The sequence below is a fragment of the Podarcis cretensis genome (assembly GCF_951804945.1).
Source record: "Podarcis cretensis genome assembly, chromosome: 14".
NCBI classification, from domain to species: domain Eukaryota; kingdom Metazoa; phylum Chordata; class Lepidosauria; order Squamata; family Lacertidae; genus Podarcis; species Podarcis cretensis.
This window is the reverse complement of record NC_137183.1, coordinates 32,077,711-32,097,996: the sequence shown is the minus strand read 5'-3', so window position 1 is coordinate 32,097,996 and position 20,286 is coordinate 32,077,711. Positions and strand designations below refer to the sequence as shown.

At 47.5% G+C, this 20,286-nt stretch overlaps 1 protein-coding gene across 1 annotated transcript in view; it reads left to right on the top strand.

Moving 5' to 3' along the window:
- Positions 1-663: 663 nt before the first annotated feature.
- Positions 664-20,286, top strand: part of RAB26 (RAB26, member RAS oncogene family) — a 109,702-nt gene continuing 90,079 nt past the window's right edge. The window contains exons 1-2 of the mRNA XM_079952818.1: positions 664-1,088; positions 5,615-5,725. Coding sequence (XP_079808944.1) covers positions 834-1,088; positions 5,615-5,725 — 366 coding nt within the window. The 5' untranslated portion in view covers positions 664-833. The remainder of the gene's footprint in view (positions 1,089-5,614; positions 5,726-20,286) is intronic.

The window sequence follows — 20,286 nt, the reverse complement described above, 5'->3', positions numbered from 1 at the left end:
TAGGCAGAGGGAGCCAGCGTTTGTCCACAGACAGCTTTCCAAGTCATGTGGCTAGCATGACTAAACTGCTTCTGGCGCAACGGGACACCATGACGGAAACCACGGGAACATCATTTACCTTCCTGCCGCAGCGGTACCTATTTATCTACTTGCACTTCGTGCTTTCGAACTGCTAGGTTGGCAGGAGCTGGGACCGAGCAACGGGAGCTCACCCCGTCACGGGGATTCGAATCGCCGACCTTCTGATTGGCAAGCCCAAGAGGCTCAGTGGTTTAGATCACAGCGCCACCAGCGTCCCATGCAGGTGTGCGCAGGTGTCCATGTGCAGGTGTGTGCGTGTGACGTCGCATGTCTGTGTGGTGGTGGCGAGCACCCACAATCCTGAGGGCGAGGTGGCACCCCTGCCACAGACCTCTGGCTGGCCACTGAGAGTAGGATGCTGGACTAGATGGGCCACTGGCCTGATCCAGCAGGCTCTTCCTATGTTCTTAAAACCAAGACACAAATATATTAAATAAAGAACTCCCCCCCCCTCCCGTCTCAGCTCACCTGGGGCAGCAGAAAAGCCTGGCAGTCGCCTAGCTCCCCCCCCCCCGACATCACGGCGTGAGTGAACGCGGGCGCCCCTAGCGGCGGAGACGCGCCGGGAGCGGCAGGCGGGGCCGGACGCGCGGATCGACGGACCGAGCGGCAGCGGCTGCGAGGGAGCGAGCGAGCGAGCGAGGCAGGCGGGGATGTTGCTGCCGCTGCTGCCGCTGGAGAGGTTGCTGAGCGCGCGGGAGCTGCCCGGCGGGAGCCGGCGGTGAGGCGGGCGCCCTGCCTGAGCCAGCAGCATGTCCCGAAAGAAGAGCCCCAAGACCAAGGGCGGCGGCGGCGCCGGCACCGCCTCGGCGCCCTCCTCCGCCCTGCCCGGCCAGGGCTCCCGGGGCGCGGCGCCGACGGCAGCCCCCAAGGGCGCTGCTGGAGCCGGAGCCGGAGCCCGGAGCGCCCCAGCCGCCGCCGCCGGCTCCTCCACTGCCAACGGGGCGGCGCTGCCCAGCCGACCCTCGCTGAGCTCCAGCGGCGAGTTCTACGACGTCGCCTTCAAGGTGAGCTCCGGAGCTCGGCGCCGTCGGGGAGGGGGAACCAGACCCGGGGCGGCGGGTGGAGAGGGCGAGCGAGGCGCCCCAGGCCGTCCCGCGGGTGCGTAAAGGCGCTTGGAGACTTGAGCCAAGAGGGCTCCCAGAGCCATGGAGGGGGGCGGCGTCTTTTTTTGGGGGGGGGGGGGGTCAGGACATCAGAAAGCCAGGCTGTATCTCGCCACCTCATTCAAATTAGATTTATTTTGGCGCGCGGGGGGGGGGGGAATTCTGAGAAAGTAAAAACTTACACACACCTGTTGCCAATGACCCGTTTGGCAGTTAAGCCCATTTCCATATGCACCTTTTGCTTTGGGGTGTGGGGTGCCTTGTGGCGCTGCGTTCTGCAAAGCTGGCCCCCTCCTGCAGAAGAGGGGTTCAAACCAAGCTTGTTTTGAGTCTCAGATAAGCCCCAGGAGAAGAGTCCGGCTGGTTGGAGGGGGAGGTGTTTAGTCACCCGTCAGCTGCATATTTATGGGACTCCTATGGAGAACACCTGTTGCTTTGCCTCCGGGATGTGGGTGTTTGCTGGTAGACTGCCTCTCTATTTGGAGGTTCCTGGTAGGGAAGATGGCAGCTGTTAGACATTACCAGGATTTCATCTGATTCTCTATCTGCCTGTCTTTTTCTTTTCTTTTTTAAAGCTGCCTAAAGCTGCAGCCCTAGTCCCACTTGCCCGGAGTAAACCCCAAAGAATTCAGTAGGATAGGCATGGTTAGGATTGTGCATGGTCGTCATAATGTCTTGAGACAAAGAAGAAGAGAAGAAGAGTTTGAATTTGATATCCCGCTTTATCACTACCCGAAGGAGTCCCAAAGCGGCTAACAATCTCCTTTCCCTTCCTCCCCCACAACAAACACTCTGTGAGGTGAGTGGGGCTGAGAGACATCAGAGAAGTGCGACTAGCCCAAGGTCACCCAGCAGCTGCATGTGGAGAAGCGGAGACACAGTTCACCAGATTACGAGTCCACTGCTCTTAACCACTACACCACACTGCCTCTCCAGCACCCTTTTTTGCTTCCCTATCTTCCTGTGATCCTGAGGTCTAGCTGCTTAACAGGAGAGGGCTGCTCTCCAAAGCACAGAGAGGTTATACAGTGGTACCTCAGGTTACATACGCTTCAGGTTACAGACTCCGCTAACCCAGAAATAGAACCTCGGGTTAAAAACTTTGCTTCAGGATGAGAACAGAAATCGTGCTCTGGCGGTGCGGCGGCAGCAGGAGGCCCCATTAGCTGAAGTGGTCTTCAGGTTAAGAACAGTTTCAGGTTAAGTACGGACCTCAGGAACGAATTAAGTACTTAACCCGAGGTACCACTGTATAGGAAAGGTGCCAGAAAGAAAGCCTCTTCCCCTATTGCAGGTGTGTAGGAATGGAAATTGCTCTGCACATGCTCAGAATGACTGTTGTCACTCAATATGTCTCAGGTGTGAGTCCTGGAGTCAGGGTTTCAGGGGCTGAGCCCTAGATCAGGGGAGGGGGGCTGTTGCCCGACATAGGTTTCTGGGCTCCCGCTCCCTGGGGAGAATTGGGGAAAATGTTGTGGGAATGGCAGTACTCAGCCGTGAGGAGTGTTCTCTACCAATTAGTCCTTCTCTTTCCCTTTTCAGTTTAGAAAGTTGTTAAAAAGCAACAATAGTGAATGTGCAGGGGTGTGTGCTGAGTGTTCCTCTTTAGCCCTTTTCACAGCAGGCCTGCCTATACTGCTGAGATGCAGTTGAGATACTCAGTCAGGCATGATTGACAGAAAAGTTCTGGGTTGCAGCACACCTTCGGCTGTGGGTTGACTCCCTGTTTTCTGAAGGGCATGGGGGGGGCACTCGGGTATCCCATTTACTGCACGTTTGCATGCCAGTAAACAGAGCACATAAAACACAATAAAATACGTTTACAATTAAATGTAGAGTTAAAAACAATTTAAAATATTAGAAAGCAAACAAATATTTAAAAACATGCCTGTTTGGCACATTTACTACATGCTTGACAGCTGTTTGCATGTTCACTATACGTTTCACAAATGTAGTAAATGTGCAAACATGTAGCAAATGTGCAAAACAGGCATGCAGATGTAGTAAATGTGCAGGAAGCTGCATGGTTTGCCTGTTTGCACATTTACTACACGTTTGCACATACGTAAATGTCTGTGGCAGGTTGCACAAAATATGGAATTAGCCTTTGAAACGAATACCACCATACTTTTTCTGCAATGTGTAATAGCCCACCTGCAAGCAAAAGTGATTGCCAAGTTAAATCATAGAGCGAGTGAGGCTGGTGATCGGTTTCCTAGGACTGCTGTTTAGAGAGTCTTCTTGTGCCTGTGAGAAGGATTTCATAACTTACTTTCTGTGCCTTAGAGAAGGGTCTTGGAACCATAGAATTGTTGAGTTGGAAGGGACCCCAAGGGTCATCTAGTCCAACCACCATAGCTCAGTGGTAGAGCACCTCCACATGCAGTAGGTCCCAGGTTCAGTCCCAGCATGTCCAGGTAGAGTGAGGAATCACTGCTTTCTGAAGCCCTGGAGAGATGTTGCCAGTCTGTGCAGAAAATACTGAGCCAGATTGACCAGTGGTTGGACTTGGTATAAAACTGCTTCTTATGTAACAGAAACTACGGAGTTCAGAAAATTAGGATCAGACAAATTAATGGAGGATAAGGGTATCACTGGCTACTAGCCACAATGGCTAGGCTCTCCCTCCAGTGTTGGAGACCATATGCCTCTGAAAGCCAGTTGCTGGAAACACGATTGAGGAGAAGGCTATTGTGCTTGGGTCCGGCTTGCAGGTTTCCCACTGGCTGACCACTGTGAGAACAGGATGCTGGACTAGATAGGCTCCTTTGGCCTGACCCAGCAGAACTCAGTGTTTACATTTCTTAAATAACATGAGAGTGACCCACAAGCTAATCCTATACAGATTTACCTGGGAGTAGGGCTCATTGAGTTCTCATTGTATTTGGGGAAAGCACCTTGGCTCGGTGGTACAGCATCTGCTTCACATGCAGAAGGTCCTGGGTTCAATCCCTGACATCTCCAAGTAGGACTGGGAATGTCCATTCCTGAAACCCTGGAGAGCCTCTGCCAGTCAGTAGACAGTACCGAGTTAGACAGACCAGTTGTCTGACTCAGTATAAGCATCCTACATCCTTACAAAGTTCTGGGTAGCCAGAGACAGTCCTGGCTGTGAACCCTGGAAGATCTGCTTCCTACCATGCTGGATTTCCTCCACCAGGTCTGGGAGTGAGGGACTCTGACTGACTCCAGCTACAAAAGCTGCTGAACAGACTCTTATTGGTGTTGGTGTTGTGGTGTTGATATTAATTTTTGCATCTTTAATTTTAAATCTTAATTATGATTTATGTGGGCGTTGCTTCTATTTGCTTGTGTGCTTTTTGATGTTATATTGTTTACTTTATTATGTAAACTAATTATGTTTCTAATTATGTATTTTTTTTCCTAATTATGTATTTTTTTTCATGTCGTAAGCTGCCTTGGGCATGATTTTAACATATGTAAAGGTGGCATACCAATAAAATTATGTATGTATGTAGAAGCCCCTGCTTGAAATAATGCCTTGAGTTCAGGATGTGGGCTGCTGTGCAATACTGCTCTAAACTAGCCTTTCCAGAACTGGCACCCTCCAACAGTGGTACTATAACTCTCCACAATGTCCCTGCTGGCTGAGACTGATGGGAGGTAGAGCACCAAACAACTGAAGTGCCAAGTTGGGGGTGGCTGCTATAAATGTTGTCTGACAGGCCACTGAAATAACTGGGGCCAGAGCAATGAATTCTATCAAAGTCCGTCAGGTCACGATTCTGATTCCAGCCCAGAGCTGCCGTGTGCCCGGCAGAAAACTTGCAGCCTGTCTGGCACGTAGATAGGTTTAAACTGCCAGGAGAGAGAGTTGATTATGAGGCACTGATAGATGAGTTCTCTCTATAAGGAGCTGGAATTGTGTTAAGAGGGCCAGCGCTAACTAGGCAAGCCAGAGGTTGAGGGTGGGGAGGGCAGATATCAGTGCAGTAATAGTCGTAGTATAGAATGTGGTTTGAGGATTGTATTGGACCCCTGGATTTGAGGTTCCCCAACCTTGCCCCAGTGTTATCCATTCACAGTCTGGTGCGCTAGAAGCAGAGCCATAGCTAGGTGATCTTGCGCCCCTGGTAGAACCATCCAGATTGCGCCCCCTAGCCACAGACAAATCAGCTCTTCTTTCTGCCTCTCCTCTAACCCCCCATTCAATTCACCCTCTATTTAAAACCATTTCTTATGAGGCAATAATCAATATTTATATTTATGGACATATTTTTTAGCCGATTTTGCACCCCCCATTCACCTGCGCCCCTGGCGAGGGCCCACCTCACCACCCCCTAGCTACGGCCCTGGCTAGAAGCAGAGAGCCCAGAAGATAGAGCTCTGTGGCTCCAGGTCACTAGTACTAAAAGGGGCTTATCCAGTTCTAATCCCCTCCACAATGCCTGTTCTTTTCTCTTTAGGTGATGCTGGTTGGCGACTCGGGGGTTGGCAAGACCTGCCTGCTGGTGCGGTTCAAGGATGGTGCTTTCCTGGCTGGCAGCTTCATCTCTACAGTGGGCATTGATTTCAGGGTAAGGAGATCTTACAGCTTTGTTTCTTTGCTTCAGCTGCACAGGCCTGACTTCATAACATTTTGGGGGTCGGAGAGTCAAGAATCCACATGAACAGGGAGCCTAAGCCACCTGGATGTTCATTTGCTGCTCCAGCCTTATAGGAACTGTGTTCTCATGCAATGGCTTTCCTTTTATTTCAGCACAACTGGGGCACAGGAGGCTGTCTTGGTGGCTGGCACCCTGTAGACCCAATCCGTCTATCCCTTGCCTTTTACCAAGAGCCGCCAGCCCTTGGTGATTGCATGAGATGGTCACGGACCAATGTGGGGAGCTCTCCTGCCACTTTGTTGGCGGTTTGGCCATGTTGATAGTCACCATGATGCTGTAAGGATGGCAAATGACACCTGCCTAGTTTGCAAAAGAAACTCTTTCCGTTCAAAGCTGGTGCCCTGAAGGGTTGTGTGTTTGGAGGACCTCTGAGAGCACTCAATTGTTGCCAGATCAGAGAGCGTGTTGTTCCTTTACTCTGTAATGACCTTCCATTTTCCTGGATTTTACAATTAGGGGAAGCAAATGTTCTCATTGTACATTTTGCAATGAGTTTGTGAATGTTGGCACTGCAGGTAGGGCTGGATTTTGGAGCAGAAGTCCAGGGCCACGTAACCAAGGGGGAACACAAAGGACCAAGCAAACCAGATCCAGCATCAGCACCTTGAGCCATCAATGGCCTGCCAAGGCCCACTAGGACTGATGCTGGTTGCTGAAACATCTTCTGTTTAATCTTTCTTACTTTTCTAGTTTGGGGCAAGCCTGCCATAAACATGGTTATGGATGCTCATTTATTGTTTTTTACTTTAAAAATGCATTATTAGTAAATGTATTCTCTGGGCAGCTAGCAATAAATAAGTCTTTATTTAGTGCTATTTGTTGTTCTCCTTACCGTTCTTTCCTCCAACACTTATTGCCAGGGAAGCGAGACCTGTTTTATTCCTGTAGTCCTGAAGGTGCTATGGCTTAAGTGGATTTTTGAAACTGCTCGTGTTTAGAGTATTTCCTTCTTATCGGAATTGGCTTTTTTACTGCAGTGTCAGGGGTATGGAAGCTGTTGTAAAGCACGGAATGGTGGTGTCGATTGTGAAGAAGAGAGGAAAGTAAATTGTGGGTTTCACAGCTGAAGTAATAATGCTTGTGGCTTGTAATACCTTAAAAGCCCAGGGTCTGAAAGTACCTGCCGGCAATGCTAGTTAATGCATGTTCTCAGTTGCAAATGTCATAACTGAAGTTGTGATGTGGTTAGGAAGATGCTGAAACCCTTCTCTCTTGGAAGAAAACCGTTTGTTCAAACATGGGTTTGCTTCAAGCAGGTCCATCTGGGTGGATGACTCTGAATTGAACATTTGCCTTTTTAAAACAAAAACAAAAAACCTTCTCTTATTCTATCTATAGTGATGAGACTATCTATTATGTGGGCGTTCTGAGGTGGTGTAGTGTAGTATAAAAAAAAATAACAAAAAATATACAAATACATTTTGTGTACCAGTACCGCTTTACATACCATTCTCAGCCATCTCAGACCCATGAGGCCTTGGTGATGGTGTTTCCCCCCTGCATCCCTGTATATAAATACTGTAAGGAATGGAATGGAACTGGCTGATTACCGTAAGTCTGCCTGTTGTGATTCTTTGCCTGGCCTCACTTTAAGTCGTCCACATAGGAACATAAGAAGAGCTGGCTGGATCAGGCCCATCTAGTCCAGCATCCTGTCACAAGAGCCCTCTCTCCTCCTGTGGTTTCCAGTATAATGGTACCTCGGGTTACATACGCTTCAGGTTACATACGCTTCAGGTTACAGACTTCGCTAACCCAGAAATAGTGCTTCAGGTTAAGAACTTTGCTTCAGGATGAGAACAGAAATTGTGCTCTGGCGGCATGGCAGCAGCAGGAGGCCCCATTAGCTAAACTGGTGCTTCAGGTTAAGAATAGTTTCAGGTTAAGTACGGACCTCCGGAATGAATTAAGTACTTAACCTGAGGTACCACTGTACTCATTTGTCTCTCAGGACAGACAGACGTGAATGTTTTTTTGACTCTTAACTTGCAGCAGCTCTCCAGGTTTTCAATGGGGTGGGGGGTGGATATTTGAAACCTGACTAAAGATGCCAGGAATTGAACATGGCACCTTCTGCATGAAAAGCAAGTGCTTCTACCACGGAGGGGCTCTTTTTAGACTTTTCTTTTTAAATTTTTTTAACTGCACTCTTTTCCTATTGCCTTTTGTGTTTTTAAATGGTTTGTGTTTTAGCTAGAGAAGCAACATGCACATTTTATAAATAGCTAAGTGGCTGGAACACACACAGTGTGCATGGCCCTACCTACCATCAATGGTGTGACCTTGTCAGTTTCTTACGAACTGCATCACGGAGCGTTCTGGAGTCGCGAAGATACAGAACACGAGCTTTTTCCCTTTTAGTAGCATCTGCCTTTTATTCTTGCTCTCTTTCCCGTTTCCCCCTGCAGTATCTCTTCAGATCTCTCATTCCTCCTTAAGAGGATTTTGGTGTGATGAGAGTCTCTTTCAAGTTGCAAGGAAGCTGGCCAGCCAGCACCAGATTTTCTCTCTCTCCCTGCCCCCCAGCAATGGTTGCAACCCTGTCGGCTGGTTGCCCATGGAAGGCTTTGCTATGAAATCTCCCCTGCGGTGATTAGGACCTGCAAATGCAGCTAGATCTGGAAATATGTGTGGAGCGTATTGGTTTCATTTATGAATCACCCTCCGTGGGGCAGCCCAAAGTGATTTACAATCTAATAAAAGCATAAAACAGCTTACCTGTGTGAGACCACCTTCCCGCATATATGCCTGCTCAACTGCTTCGATCTGCAGAACTGGCACTGTTTCAATTGCCATATAGCACTCACTTCGCATTTGTAAGGAATCTTTTAGCACGGCAGCACCCACCCTCTGGGACTCCCTGCCACTTGACATCAGACAGGCACCTTCACTGTTCTCAAGCCTACTTAGGCAGTGCAGAATGTTGGTGTTTGTTTTAATCTGATTTTGGTTTATTGCTGATTTTATCTTTTGAATGCATTAAAGAGTTGTTTTCAGGGATAATGTTATTGTTTTTTTCTCTTCGTAAACTGCTTTGAGTTTTTACAATCAAAGGGTGCATAGATTTTATGAAATAAAATAAATAAATAAATAAATACAGAATTGTTAAATGCCGTATTTTTTGCTCTATAAGACGCACCAGACCACAAGACGCACCTAGTTTTTGGAGGAGGAAAACAAGAAAAAAAATATTCTGAATCTCAGAAGCCAGAACAGCAAGAGGAATTGCTGCGCAGTGAAAGCAGCAATCCCTCTTGCTGTTCTGGCTTCTGGGATAGCTGCGCAGTTTGCATTCGCTCCATAAGACGCACACACATTTTCCCTTATTTTTTAGGAGGAAAAAAGTGAGTCTTATAGATCAAAAAATACGGTATATTAAAACAAGTGGAAAACTTTTTTTTTTTTACATGCCAATTATACGTACCAGCAAGGATATATGTGCTGGCTTCCTGCTGTGCTTTTCTAAAAAAGAATTCCCAGTGAAATGGCAGTTTTTTATAGTAGCTGATCCCTTGACAGAGTGGGTCTCAGTTGATTTTGTTGAGCTCCCCAAAGCCCTGTTTTCCTTCCATTTGGAGAGGTCTTGCAGCCAGTTTCCTTGTTTCTCACAGGAGATTTTGGCTGATTTGTGGAGGGTGGGACAGTTATGTTCCTAGGCATTCTCCAGTGATAAATTTCCAGTACCTGAAGTGTATGTGATCTTTGTGATAAATGCCTTTCATATTTCTAGACTCTATGGGCGTGTTAACATAAGCATTGTCCCCAGTTATTTATTCAGTTGTGCACATACAAAGATTTGTTAAAGATTTTGTCAACTTCAAGTGCAGTTTAGGTGGATTTTCTCCCCCCTGTTTATATATATGCCACATCCTTCAACTCATTTTATGTTAGAAGTTGTATGATTTTGGTGTTTTATTTTCTGCAGGCTTGTGGCAGGCGAATAAAATTGGATGGATGACTTGCCAAAGTTCTCAAACCATAAACAAGTCTTGTGGCACCTTAAATCCACTGCAGTACAAACTTTTGTGAAGTACAATCCATTTTATCAGATGTGTGAAGTATCATTCTGAGTTACAGGAATCTCTTTGCATGTTTTTTGGGGAGTAGGTGGGGATTTAAAGCATTAAGATCAGAAGGACATGAAATGCAGAAAAGTGCAGACACTTGCAATTATGTAATTAACTGTGGCCTTTCACAGAACAGGTTTGTAAGTCTTTAAGGTGAAAGAAGAGGCTTTCTTGTTTTTCCTGCAACAAACTTAACACAGTTTCCCCTCTGGATGTCTTTCAACCATGTTTCCTAAAAGCTGGAAAAAGTAAACTGACTATGATGGTAAATTAGAAATAAGGGAAAAAAAACCAATGGTATAGCTGCTGCTGCTGCTGCTGCTTCTTTGGCGATCACTCGTAGCCGAGTAAGATTGTCTTCCATAAACACGGTTTTATCAATGAGTCCGTAAGTGACTGTGGAGGCCAATTCTGGATCCACACGTCCTTCCACAGTGGGGACATTGGTTTCCGGGCGGGAGCTGATCATGGTGTGGATTTGCCAAGCGTGCCTTCCTCCTAGCATGTTTCTCCCTTGCGTCCTGAGTTCAAGTGTCTTCAAAGCCCATGACACCTTTGGTAAAGGCTGTTCTCCAACTGGAGCGCTCGCAGGCCAGTGTTTCCCAGTTGTCAGTGTTTATTTTTTTAGATTTGCCTTGAGACAGTCTATAAACCCCTTTTGTTGACCACCAGCATTATGCTTTCCATTTTTAAGTTCAGAATAGAGTAGTTGCTTTGGAAGATGATCATCGGGCATCCACACAACATGACCCACTCGCTGGATCATCACCTTGTCATGATGAGTGGGCTTGCATGTTCCTATGACCCTTGTGAGCGAAGCCGTTGGGAATCTCGTACTCCCAGCAGGGTCACCCAAGGTGGTAAGGTCAAAGGGAAGGAGCCAGACAAAGAATGATCCAAGAAGTCCTCAACGGCAGAACAGGCAGATGATAACAAGTGATATGTTACAACGGCTGTGAAGGCAGATGAAGGCTGCAGCAGATAGGAATCTACCGGTTTGTTGTGACTACTTCATGCCATTGGAACAGAGCCCTACTGCGAAGACTGTGTGTTGATCAGGGTGCACTGATCCACACACATAAAACAAATTCACGCACAGGCGTCTTCCAAAAACCCAACCCAAAACCCAAAAGTCCCATGGCGATCGGCAATGGTATAGCAACACCTGGATTGCTCAGTTGGTTAGAGCGTGGTACTGATAATGCCAAGGTTGCAGGTTCAATCCCTGTTTGGGACAGCTGCATATACCCGCATTGCAGGAGGTTGGACTAGTACCAGCAGGGGGCCGGTCCACTGTCCCTCAGACTTTGTGGGGGGCCAGACTATATTTGGGGGGGAATGAATTCCTTTGCCCCACAAATAACCCAGAGATGCATTTGAAATAAAAGGACAGATTCTACTCATGTAAAAACACACTAGTTCCCAGACAGTCCGCGGGCCGGATTTATAGGTGATAGGGACAGATCCCTAGGACTAGATGATCCCTAGGGTCTCTTCCAAGTCTACGATTCTGTGATCTCAATCTCTGTCTTTGAGTCATCTTACTTCCTTGTTACAGAATGGGATGGGACAGGGATGGAAACCATCAGGCCCTCTGGACCTTTCTATGTGGCCCTCAATAACTCTCCCCAAGCTGAACCCCTCTCTCCAGGCCCAGACCCTTCACTGGTCCTGCAAGCTTGCCTAGAAGGGAGCCTGCAAAATGTTCCCTGCCTCTGGTGTAGCAAATATTTAGCTCGGTGGGATTGTTGCTTTTAAGCCCTCATTTCATTAAAGGCAGTTGCCAGTGTTGTGTACCATGCAATTATCTGGGACAGATTTCTTCGCTGTTGCAACAAGCCAATCCCAAACAAAAATTTGTCTTCATATTCTATGAATTATTGATTGGGATACCGTTTGGCGGCCTACTTCTGCTGGTGGCAGGCAAGAGGATAGCTTGCAATTCATTCCTCAGCGTTTCCAGGATTGTCTGAAGCAGAGGGTGTGGGGCTGGCGGCAGCAAGAGACAGCAGAAGGGCCCCTGTGTTTGCACCCTGCAATGTGTTGAATGGTGATTTGGGTGCAGGCACTAAACAGTATCCAGAAGCTCTTCCCGAGACTGAAAACCCTGGAGAGCTGCTACCAGTCAGTGTCAATGGTACTGAGCTATATGGGCCAGCTGTCTGACTTGGTCTCAGGCCATGGCTTTGCTGGGTCTGATGGGAGTGGTAGTCCATGCCTCTGGAGGGCACCAGCTTGGGGAAGGCTACTCTGCCAATCTGCTTGTCCTTTCTGCAGAAGCCCAGTGCCTGATGCTCATTTCTGGGATATGCACATTCGCTTACGAACCAGAGAATTTCGCTTGTTTATGTCAGACAGCTGCAATTGCCCATTGTTCCCGTCCCGATATGAATTGCAGAATAGGTGAGGCTTGCTCCAGTGGCACAAGCGGGACCTTCCGTTTGCCTGTGTTTTGTACCTTTAATTTGTTTTCCCACCATCGCAAAAGTGGTGCCTCTATCAGGGAAGATTGAGCTTCTCTGGCTCTGCCTAGGCCTTAATTAACGCATCAATAGGCTGACTGACAAGGTTTGAACTGTGTTTGATTCCTTGCATAATGGAAAGTGAAATAAATTAACACTTTCTCCATAAATGGGAGATAGCAGAGTGACAAAAGTATCAGCACCACCCTCATCTTTGACTTTTTGAAGGCTTTGAAGAGGCACCAAGCTGAGATTGTGAATTGATGCTCCCCCTGCCATAAGAATCAAGCTTCCAGATTAACAAAGTACCATTTGGGGAGCGGGGAAGATGGTGGGGTTTTTTTTGGAGGGGGTGTCCTTTTAATCTGGGGATGAGCTCCAAATGACTTACACTGATGTAAGTGAGCTAGTAGAAACTTATTTGGGCTAATTTTCATAGACTTGTGTTGATTTCTGTTGCCTGAAACTTTTCTGTACCACTCACCATGTTATTTTGGACTTGCCAGTCAAAAGGTTGGCGGTTCAAATCCGCACAACGGGGGGAGCTCCCATTGCTTTGTCCAATCTAGCAGTTCGAAAGCACACCAGTGCAAGTAGATAAATAGGTAAACGGCGTTTCTGTGCACTCTGGTTTCCGTCTTGGTGTCCCATTGCACCAGAAGCGGTTTAGTCCTATTGGCCACATGACCCAGAAAGCTGTCTGTGGACAAACACCGGCTCCCTCAGCCTGAAAGTGAGACGAACGTCACAACCCCATAATCACCTTTGACTAGACTTAACTCTCCAGGGGTCCTTTACCATTTTTTACCTTTTAGGGTTGTGCAAAGCTCCCATCATCCCTGACCATGGTCCATGCTGTGTGGGATGTGATGGGAATTGTAGTCCATAACATCTGATTGGTGAAGGCTGAGGTGGACATTGTTGGCAATATTGTGCTGTGCTTACCGATGACTATTAGCCATAATGGCTATGCTTTTTCTCAGCAATTGGAGGCAGCAATGCTTCTGAATATCATTTGCTAGAAACCACAGGAGGGGAGAGTTGCTCTTGTGCCCGGGTCCTGCACACAGGCTTTCAACTGGGGCTTCTGGCTGGACACTGTGAGAACAGGATGCTGGACTAGATGGGCCACAAGCCTGATCCAGCAGTTGCTTTTTATGCTCTTGCATTGTTATGCATGGAGGATGTAGAGTCCGTTAACAAATCTCAACTAGAGAAGTTATCACATTTTTTAAAAAGGAAGTATTTTTCCCTTTCCAAAGTCAGTATTTGTGACAAAATATGGGGGGGGGGGTGCTTGACTGAGCTCTCTTGTGTTTTTCAATCTCTTGCCTAGTATGTTGAGGGATGGGGATGGGAATATATTTATTTTATTTTCACCCTGCCTTTCTAATATGGACTGGAGAATGCTTTGCTTTTTGTGGGGTGGGATCCCAGGCAGTTTCCTTTCCAGGTATTTGGCCAGATCTAGGCCTGCATGGGCTGAGGTGCAAGGCATCCTCTTCTTCTGCCCATGCCTCAGGAACTATAAGACATTTCTCTGGTGGAAAGTTTTCTCAATGCAAAAACTGTCCAGCCATTACAAACAGTCTGATGATGAAGGGGTAAGGTGAGGGTGGGGTCAGGGGAGAGAATCAGAAGGATGAAATTAGCAAATATTCAGCAAGCGGGATTGCATAAGATTGCCATCCAGGCATTCTGTAACCCTCCCCGCACGAATCTGAATTATTCAGCGCGGAGAGTGCCATGGAGGAATCAAATTGTGTTCTTGCCTGATTTAATAGGAGAGATACCGAAACACCAAAATGCACACTTGGAATGACTAATTTGCAAAGACACAGACAAGTGTCTGGATAACGAAGAAACATCCCTAGAATGAATTATTAGATTTGAAGCCTGTAGCTAACTCTTTCTTGTCTCATTGCTGGAACAAGGAGAAGAGATGTGTTTGAAGTAATGGGTTCAGAATTTGCAGGATTTAGAATCTGTGCAAGTGCACTTGCATAGCAAGCAAAGGGCGACATCTGGTTAAAGGTAAAGGGAGCCCTGACCATTAGGTCCAGTCGTGACCAACTCTGGGGTTGCGGCACTCATCTCGCTTTATTGGCCAAGGGAGCCGGCGTACAGCTTCTGGGTCATGTGGCCAGCATGACTAAGCCACTTCTGGCGAACCAGAGCAGTGCACGGAAATGCTTTTACCTTCCTGCCAGATCGGTACCTATTTATCTACTTGCACTTTGATGTGCTTTCGAACCGCTAGGTTGGCAGGAGCAGGGACCGAACAACGGGAGCTCACCCCATCGCGGGGATTTGAACCGCCGACCTTCTGATCAGCAAGCCCTAGGCTCTGTGGTTTAACCCACAGCGCCACCCGCGTCCCGTTGCACTTGCATAGCAAGCAAAGGGCGACATCTGGTTACTGGGGGCTTAACTTTCCCTCTAACATACTGAGCATGCTTCTAGCCATCATGATTGCAAAGCAGAAATGGCTAAGAAGAAGAAGAAGAAGAGTTTGGATTTGATATCCCGCCTTTCACTCCCTTTAAGGAGTCTCAAAGCGGCTAACATTCTCCTTTCCCTTCCTCCCCCACAACAAAAACTCTGTGAGGTGAGTGGGGCTGAGAGACTTCAAAGAAGTGTGACTGGCCCAAGGTCACCCAGCAGCTGCATGTGGAGGAGCGGAGATGCGAACCCGGTTCCCCAGATTACGAGACTACCGCTCTTAACCACTACACCACACTGGCTAACCTGGTGCCCTCCCAGGTGTTGCTAAACTGAAACTCCCATCACCCCAGACCATTGGCCATGCTGGCTGGGACTGATGGGAGTTGTAGTCCAAAGCATCTTGAGGACACCAGGTTGACAAAGGTGAGCTTGTTAAAGTGAGTCTTCCCTTGCCTGAGACCTGTCCATGGTTCTGAAGGATGTGTATCTGAGTGTTCGTGCTTTCTAATTTTTGACAGAGTGGCAAGGATACTACCTCTGCCTGTCAGTTCTCCACCCAGCCAGTCTCCTCCAGCTGACTCCCTATCCTAATTTCTCTAGGCTCTTGTGTCCCAGAGGCAAAGTGAGGCAGGCCAGTGAATCATGCAGAAGCACTGCAAGTGGAGAGCTTTGGGGCTCACTGGAGCATTTGATTAAATTTAATTTCTCATGACCTGCTAGCAGTCTTCCTGCAGCACAGTAACAAGCCTCAGTTTAGGACTTAAGTGCCTAGTTTGTTTATCATCTGCTAGGAATATAGGAAGCTGTACTGAGTCAGACCAATGATCCAGCTCAGTATTGTCTACACTGACTCCAGGGTCTCAGGCAAGGGGTAATTCCTAGTCCTACCTGGAGATGCCAGAGGTTTAACCTGGGTGTCAGAAGCGAGCCAGCAATAAACCACATGGAGTAAGTGAAAGTTAACTCTATTAGAAGCAACAGGATCCACTCAGGACTGCCAGGCTAAAGAGCACAACTCCTCTTCTCTGTAGCTCTTGCCCCTATGAGGGTGGAGGGGAGCTTTTTGCAGCAGAAGGGGGAGACACCTGTGCTTCTTCACCAGCCTGATTCATCTCTGCCTCTTGGCCTCCCTCCTCTCCTGCTTCAGCTGCTGCCTCTGATTCTGGGCTTCTCTCTACCACAGACTCTCCCAGCTCACTAAGCCAGGCGTAGGCAAACCCAGCCCTCCAGATGTTTTGGGACTACAACTCCCATCATCCCTAGCTAACAGGACCAGTGGTCAGGGATGATGGGAATTGTAGTCTCAAAACCTGTGGAGGGCTGAGTTTGCCTATGCCTGCACTAAGCCCCCTTTCCTCTTCAGCTTCTGACACCTCTTCCTCCCATTCTTCTCCCTCTGACCACTCATCATCATCCCACCACCAGTCCCCAGGCTCTGTGTCTTCTTCCCTTGGGGGTTCCCCAGCTGATGTCTCCCACCATTCCTCTGCATCCAACGAGTCCATGACATCAAGTCTTTATTGACTGCAAAGAAGATATTCTACTCACTGAGCCACGGTCCTTCACTATACAGTGTCAGAACATTGACCTATCTGGCTCAGTATTGTCTCCATTGACTGGCAGCAGGATTTCAGGCAAGGGGTCCTTCTCAGCTCTGCCTGGAGATGCCCAAGGTTGAACCTGGGCTTTTTACATATGAAGTGTGCAGTCTATCGTCTTTTCTCTATTTCAGTTTAAACTTTCAGTTTAAAGTAAGGTTCTAGTCCCCTTGGTTCTGAATAAAGGACTGGTTTAAATAGGAAGCTGTCGTAGTCCTGTGCTGCTTAGCCATGGCAAAACTCAGTGGCAGGAAGGCCAGCCAACCAGCCAAGTCTCGGGGGGGGGGGCGATACTTGCCTTGAGAAAGAGTCTGTATGCATGGTTCAGTCCAGTCCTAAGGTCAGGAGTATCTCAGCTCATGTAGTCAGACGGTCTGAGGGTCAAGAAAGCCGAGAGTCTAAGGTCACGAGAAGCAGCAAGGTCTGGCCAGGAATGATAAATGTTGTTTCCAGCAACTGAATAATTAATAGTAATAATAATAATAATAAATATAATAATAATAAATTTTATTTATACCCCGCCCTCCCCAGAGCCAGGCTAACACCAGTAAAATTACAGTAAAAACATAATAGGGGAAAAAATCAATTTAAAATACAGGTTAAAATGCAATTTAAAATGCAGCCTCATTTTAGAAGTAGCCCATAAATCAAAACCATACGGGGAGGGAAACATAAGGGTTAGACTGAGTCCAAACCAAAGGCCAGGCGGAACAGCTCTGTCTTGCGGGCCCTGCAGAAAGATGTCAAGTCCCGCAGGGCCCTAGTCTCTTGTGACAGAGCGTTCCACCAAGTCGGGGCCAGTACTGAAAAGGCCCTGGCCCTAATGAGGCTGGAAACCCTGCTTAAGAAAGCTGGAGCCGGCTGGTTCACATCAGGAGCAAGAAGGCTGATCAGCAGTGGGTGAAGTCACTGTACCTTCTGCTCCTTCAGGCTGCAGCTCAGCAGGTGAAGCCACTGACTCAAGACTCATGGCCCACCTAGCTTAGTATTGTTGACACTGATTGGCAGCATCTTTCCAGGGTTTCAGATGAGGAGTCATTCCCAGACCTGCCTGGAGATGCTGGAGAATTGAGCCTGTGACGCTCTGCATGCCAAGCAGGTGCTTCGCCACTGAGCTGTGGCCCTTCTTAGAACTGCTTGCAAGAGTGTTCATTACAGTGGTATTAAGATTGTTTAGTAGTCCTGATAAGCGCTGGAGCTGAATTGGAAAAACAAACTCTTCCCCTGTAAGTTTGAAAACAGGAATGGAATGGGGGGGGGGGACAACGACAATGCAGAACCTTCTCCGCCAAGAATAACAAAAGTCTAATTTGTAGCTTCCGACACTAATTAGCTATCTTAATTACTGCCAGCGACTTCCTCTCCTTCAGGTTATCGCAAGAACCTTCCTTTCTGAAATGCCTGGGGAGAGATCAGCCCTTTCCAGATGACAAAATTCTCCCCTGGAGATGGTGCACAGGTGTTCGCAGCAAACGATCGGCTACTTTCTGTGATGGGGAGAGAAAAATGGAATCCTGCATTCCGTGACTTGTATAAATTATGGAACTATTCCCTTTGCTTTGCATAAGTGAGTGTTATTGCAGCAGAGGTGATTCCTAGGAATCTTAGTTGCCCACCTTTCTGAAATTTCAACGCATATACCTTCAGGGCCAGAAAGGAATAAAGCTTGCTGTTTCTTTGCTTAAAACGCAACCACAACAACCACAAACTCAGAGTTTCTCAGGAAGGTGAAATCTGTGCCTCATGCCATTCTCTGCATTCCCCTGGATTTGCAGCAGAAACCCATATGCAGTCTCTGTTGATCAGCTGGCAATTTGCACGACAGTTGGGGGCATGGGGACAAACTGCAAGAAGGCAAGCTCCTTTCATGTGTGGGGCAGGTGTAGAAACCCATGCACAAATATATCTGCTAATATGCTAATCTGCATACTAGACCCCTGGTTAGTAGCTCAGGTCCTATCTCTACGCATCTGTCCACCTTCCTGCTCCTCCTCTCAGGAGAAATTTAGCACTTTTCCCTTGCTGTAACTATTTGTGCTTGGGAGGTGACTCACTGCTAAGTCAGAAATGTCAAATGCAGCACACACACGCACACTTCTTCAAGTCAGTTTATTCGTGCCTTGGAGGTAAACGAACCTTCATTTGGAAGTCTAATGCTTGTATAAGGTGCTTTTTTAAAAAACGAGTGGATGGAACGGGTGCTTTCTTTAATAACCGCAGTCCTGATAAAATGCACCTGATTTTTACCAGCCACCCTTTTGAAAACTTACGGGGACATTTCTTACCCCACTGCCAAATTAGTTTATTTTCAAAAGCCCCGAAGCCAGGGACATACTATAACAAAAGGGTTTGATTTAGGTGAAAGCATACAGTGTGTCTTATTTATAGGATTGAATGATAAGATCCCGGCTGCGTCGGTTCTGACTGGCAACAGGAAAACCACTTAAATTATCTTTGTTGGGTTCCAAGCCTGGTTAAAATTAATATTATTATAACAGCTGCTTTCCTGGTCACCCATGGAGAGGAAGGACTGCCTGTAGGCGAACAAGCAGTGAAACCTTTGTAAACAGGAGGAAGGGGGGGGTATTTTTTTATTTGCCTTCCAGGCTGTCAATGTGTTAACAAGGGTGCATGTGAACTATGAAAAATGTGGGCTAATAATGACGTTTGTGGCCCTATTTGCCTGGTTGAGTTTAAACGTGGTGTTTTCCTAGCAAAGCTCTTTCTTGCCCTAGGAAATGTGCGTGTTCAAAATGGGTGTTGCAGGGAAATAACATAGGAAGCTGACTTATACTGATCATCCCCCTCAGTGTTGTTGACACTGACTTGCAGCAGTGCTCCAGGTTTTTAAATACCCAACCCAGAGATGCCAAGGATCAAAACTTGGGACCTTCTGCAAGCAAAGCAGTGCCGTATCCACTGTGCTATGTCCCTTTATCCGCTTTCCAGTTTGCTTTTGGTGACAACTGTTAAGCATCAGCTTTGCAGAAGCTTTGCAAGCGATGCTCTGCTGAGCAGCAAATCCCAGGGCGTGCAGAGAGTTCCTTTTCAGCTTTGCTGTAAAGAGTTCCCCCCGTTTCAGGAGAAATCTGAGCAAACCGTGAGCCCTGCTGCTGGTCCGGGCCAGAAGCTTCTCTAGTCCAGCATCTTCATTGCATTTCACTTTTAATTTGTATTCCGCCTTTCTATATTACTATACGCAAGGGGGTTTACAGCAACAAAATATACAACAGGGAACACACCCCATATAATAATCTGATCTAATGCAAAAAGCCATAAGAAAACATAACTTTAAAATGAAACAGCAACATATCAAATAAAGTACCGTATTTTTCCTTCTATAACACGCAGATTTTTTCTCCTAAAAAGGAAGGGGAAATGTCTGTGCGTGTTATTGAGCGAATGTGTGGTCCCTGGAGCCAAATAGTGCAAGGGGAGGCAAAAAAAAGCAGGCAAAAATCAAACCACGCGTCTCCTAGAAGGGAAACTTGAAAAGAGGAAGCGGCTGCTTTCCAGCATTCTGCCTCAGGGTCTTACTGCCCACCCACCTCTGTTTCCTTGCTGTGTTTGCTCAAACGAAACAAAGAGCAGGGAAAGCCCCTCCCCTCCAGGCAAGCAGAGGGGAAAGCTGAAAACATGCAGGAGAGAGAGAGAGAGAGAGAGAGCGCGAGCTGGCTGGCTTGGGTGGGTAGGTGAGGGAAAACTTTTGCCTTCCTTTCCTCCCTACCCCTCTCCTGCATTCTTAGCCAGCTGCTTCTCTGCACACCCCTCTCCTGCTCCTTGTCCCTTCTGTGTTTATCCTTCCCTCCCCACTTAAAATGTGGTTAAAAAGCATGGATCCACATGGATCCTCAGGATCTTTGCATTGGGTCAGCCCAAATTCACCATCAGATCACATA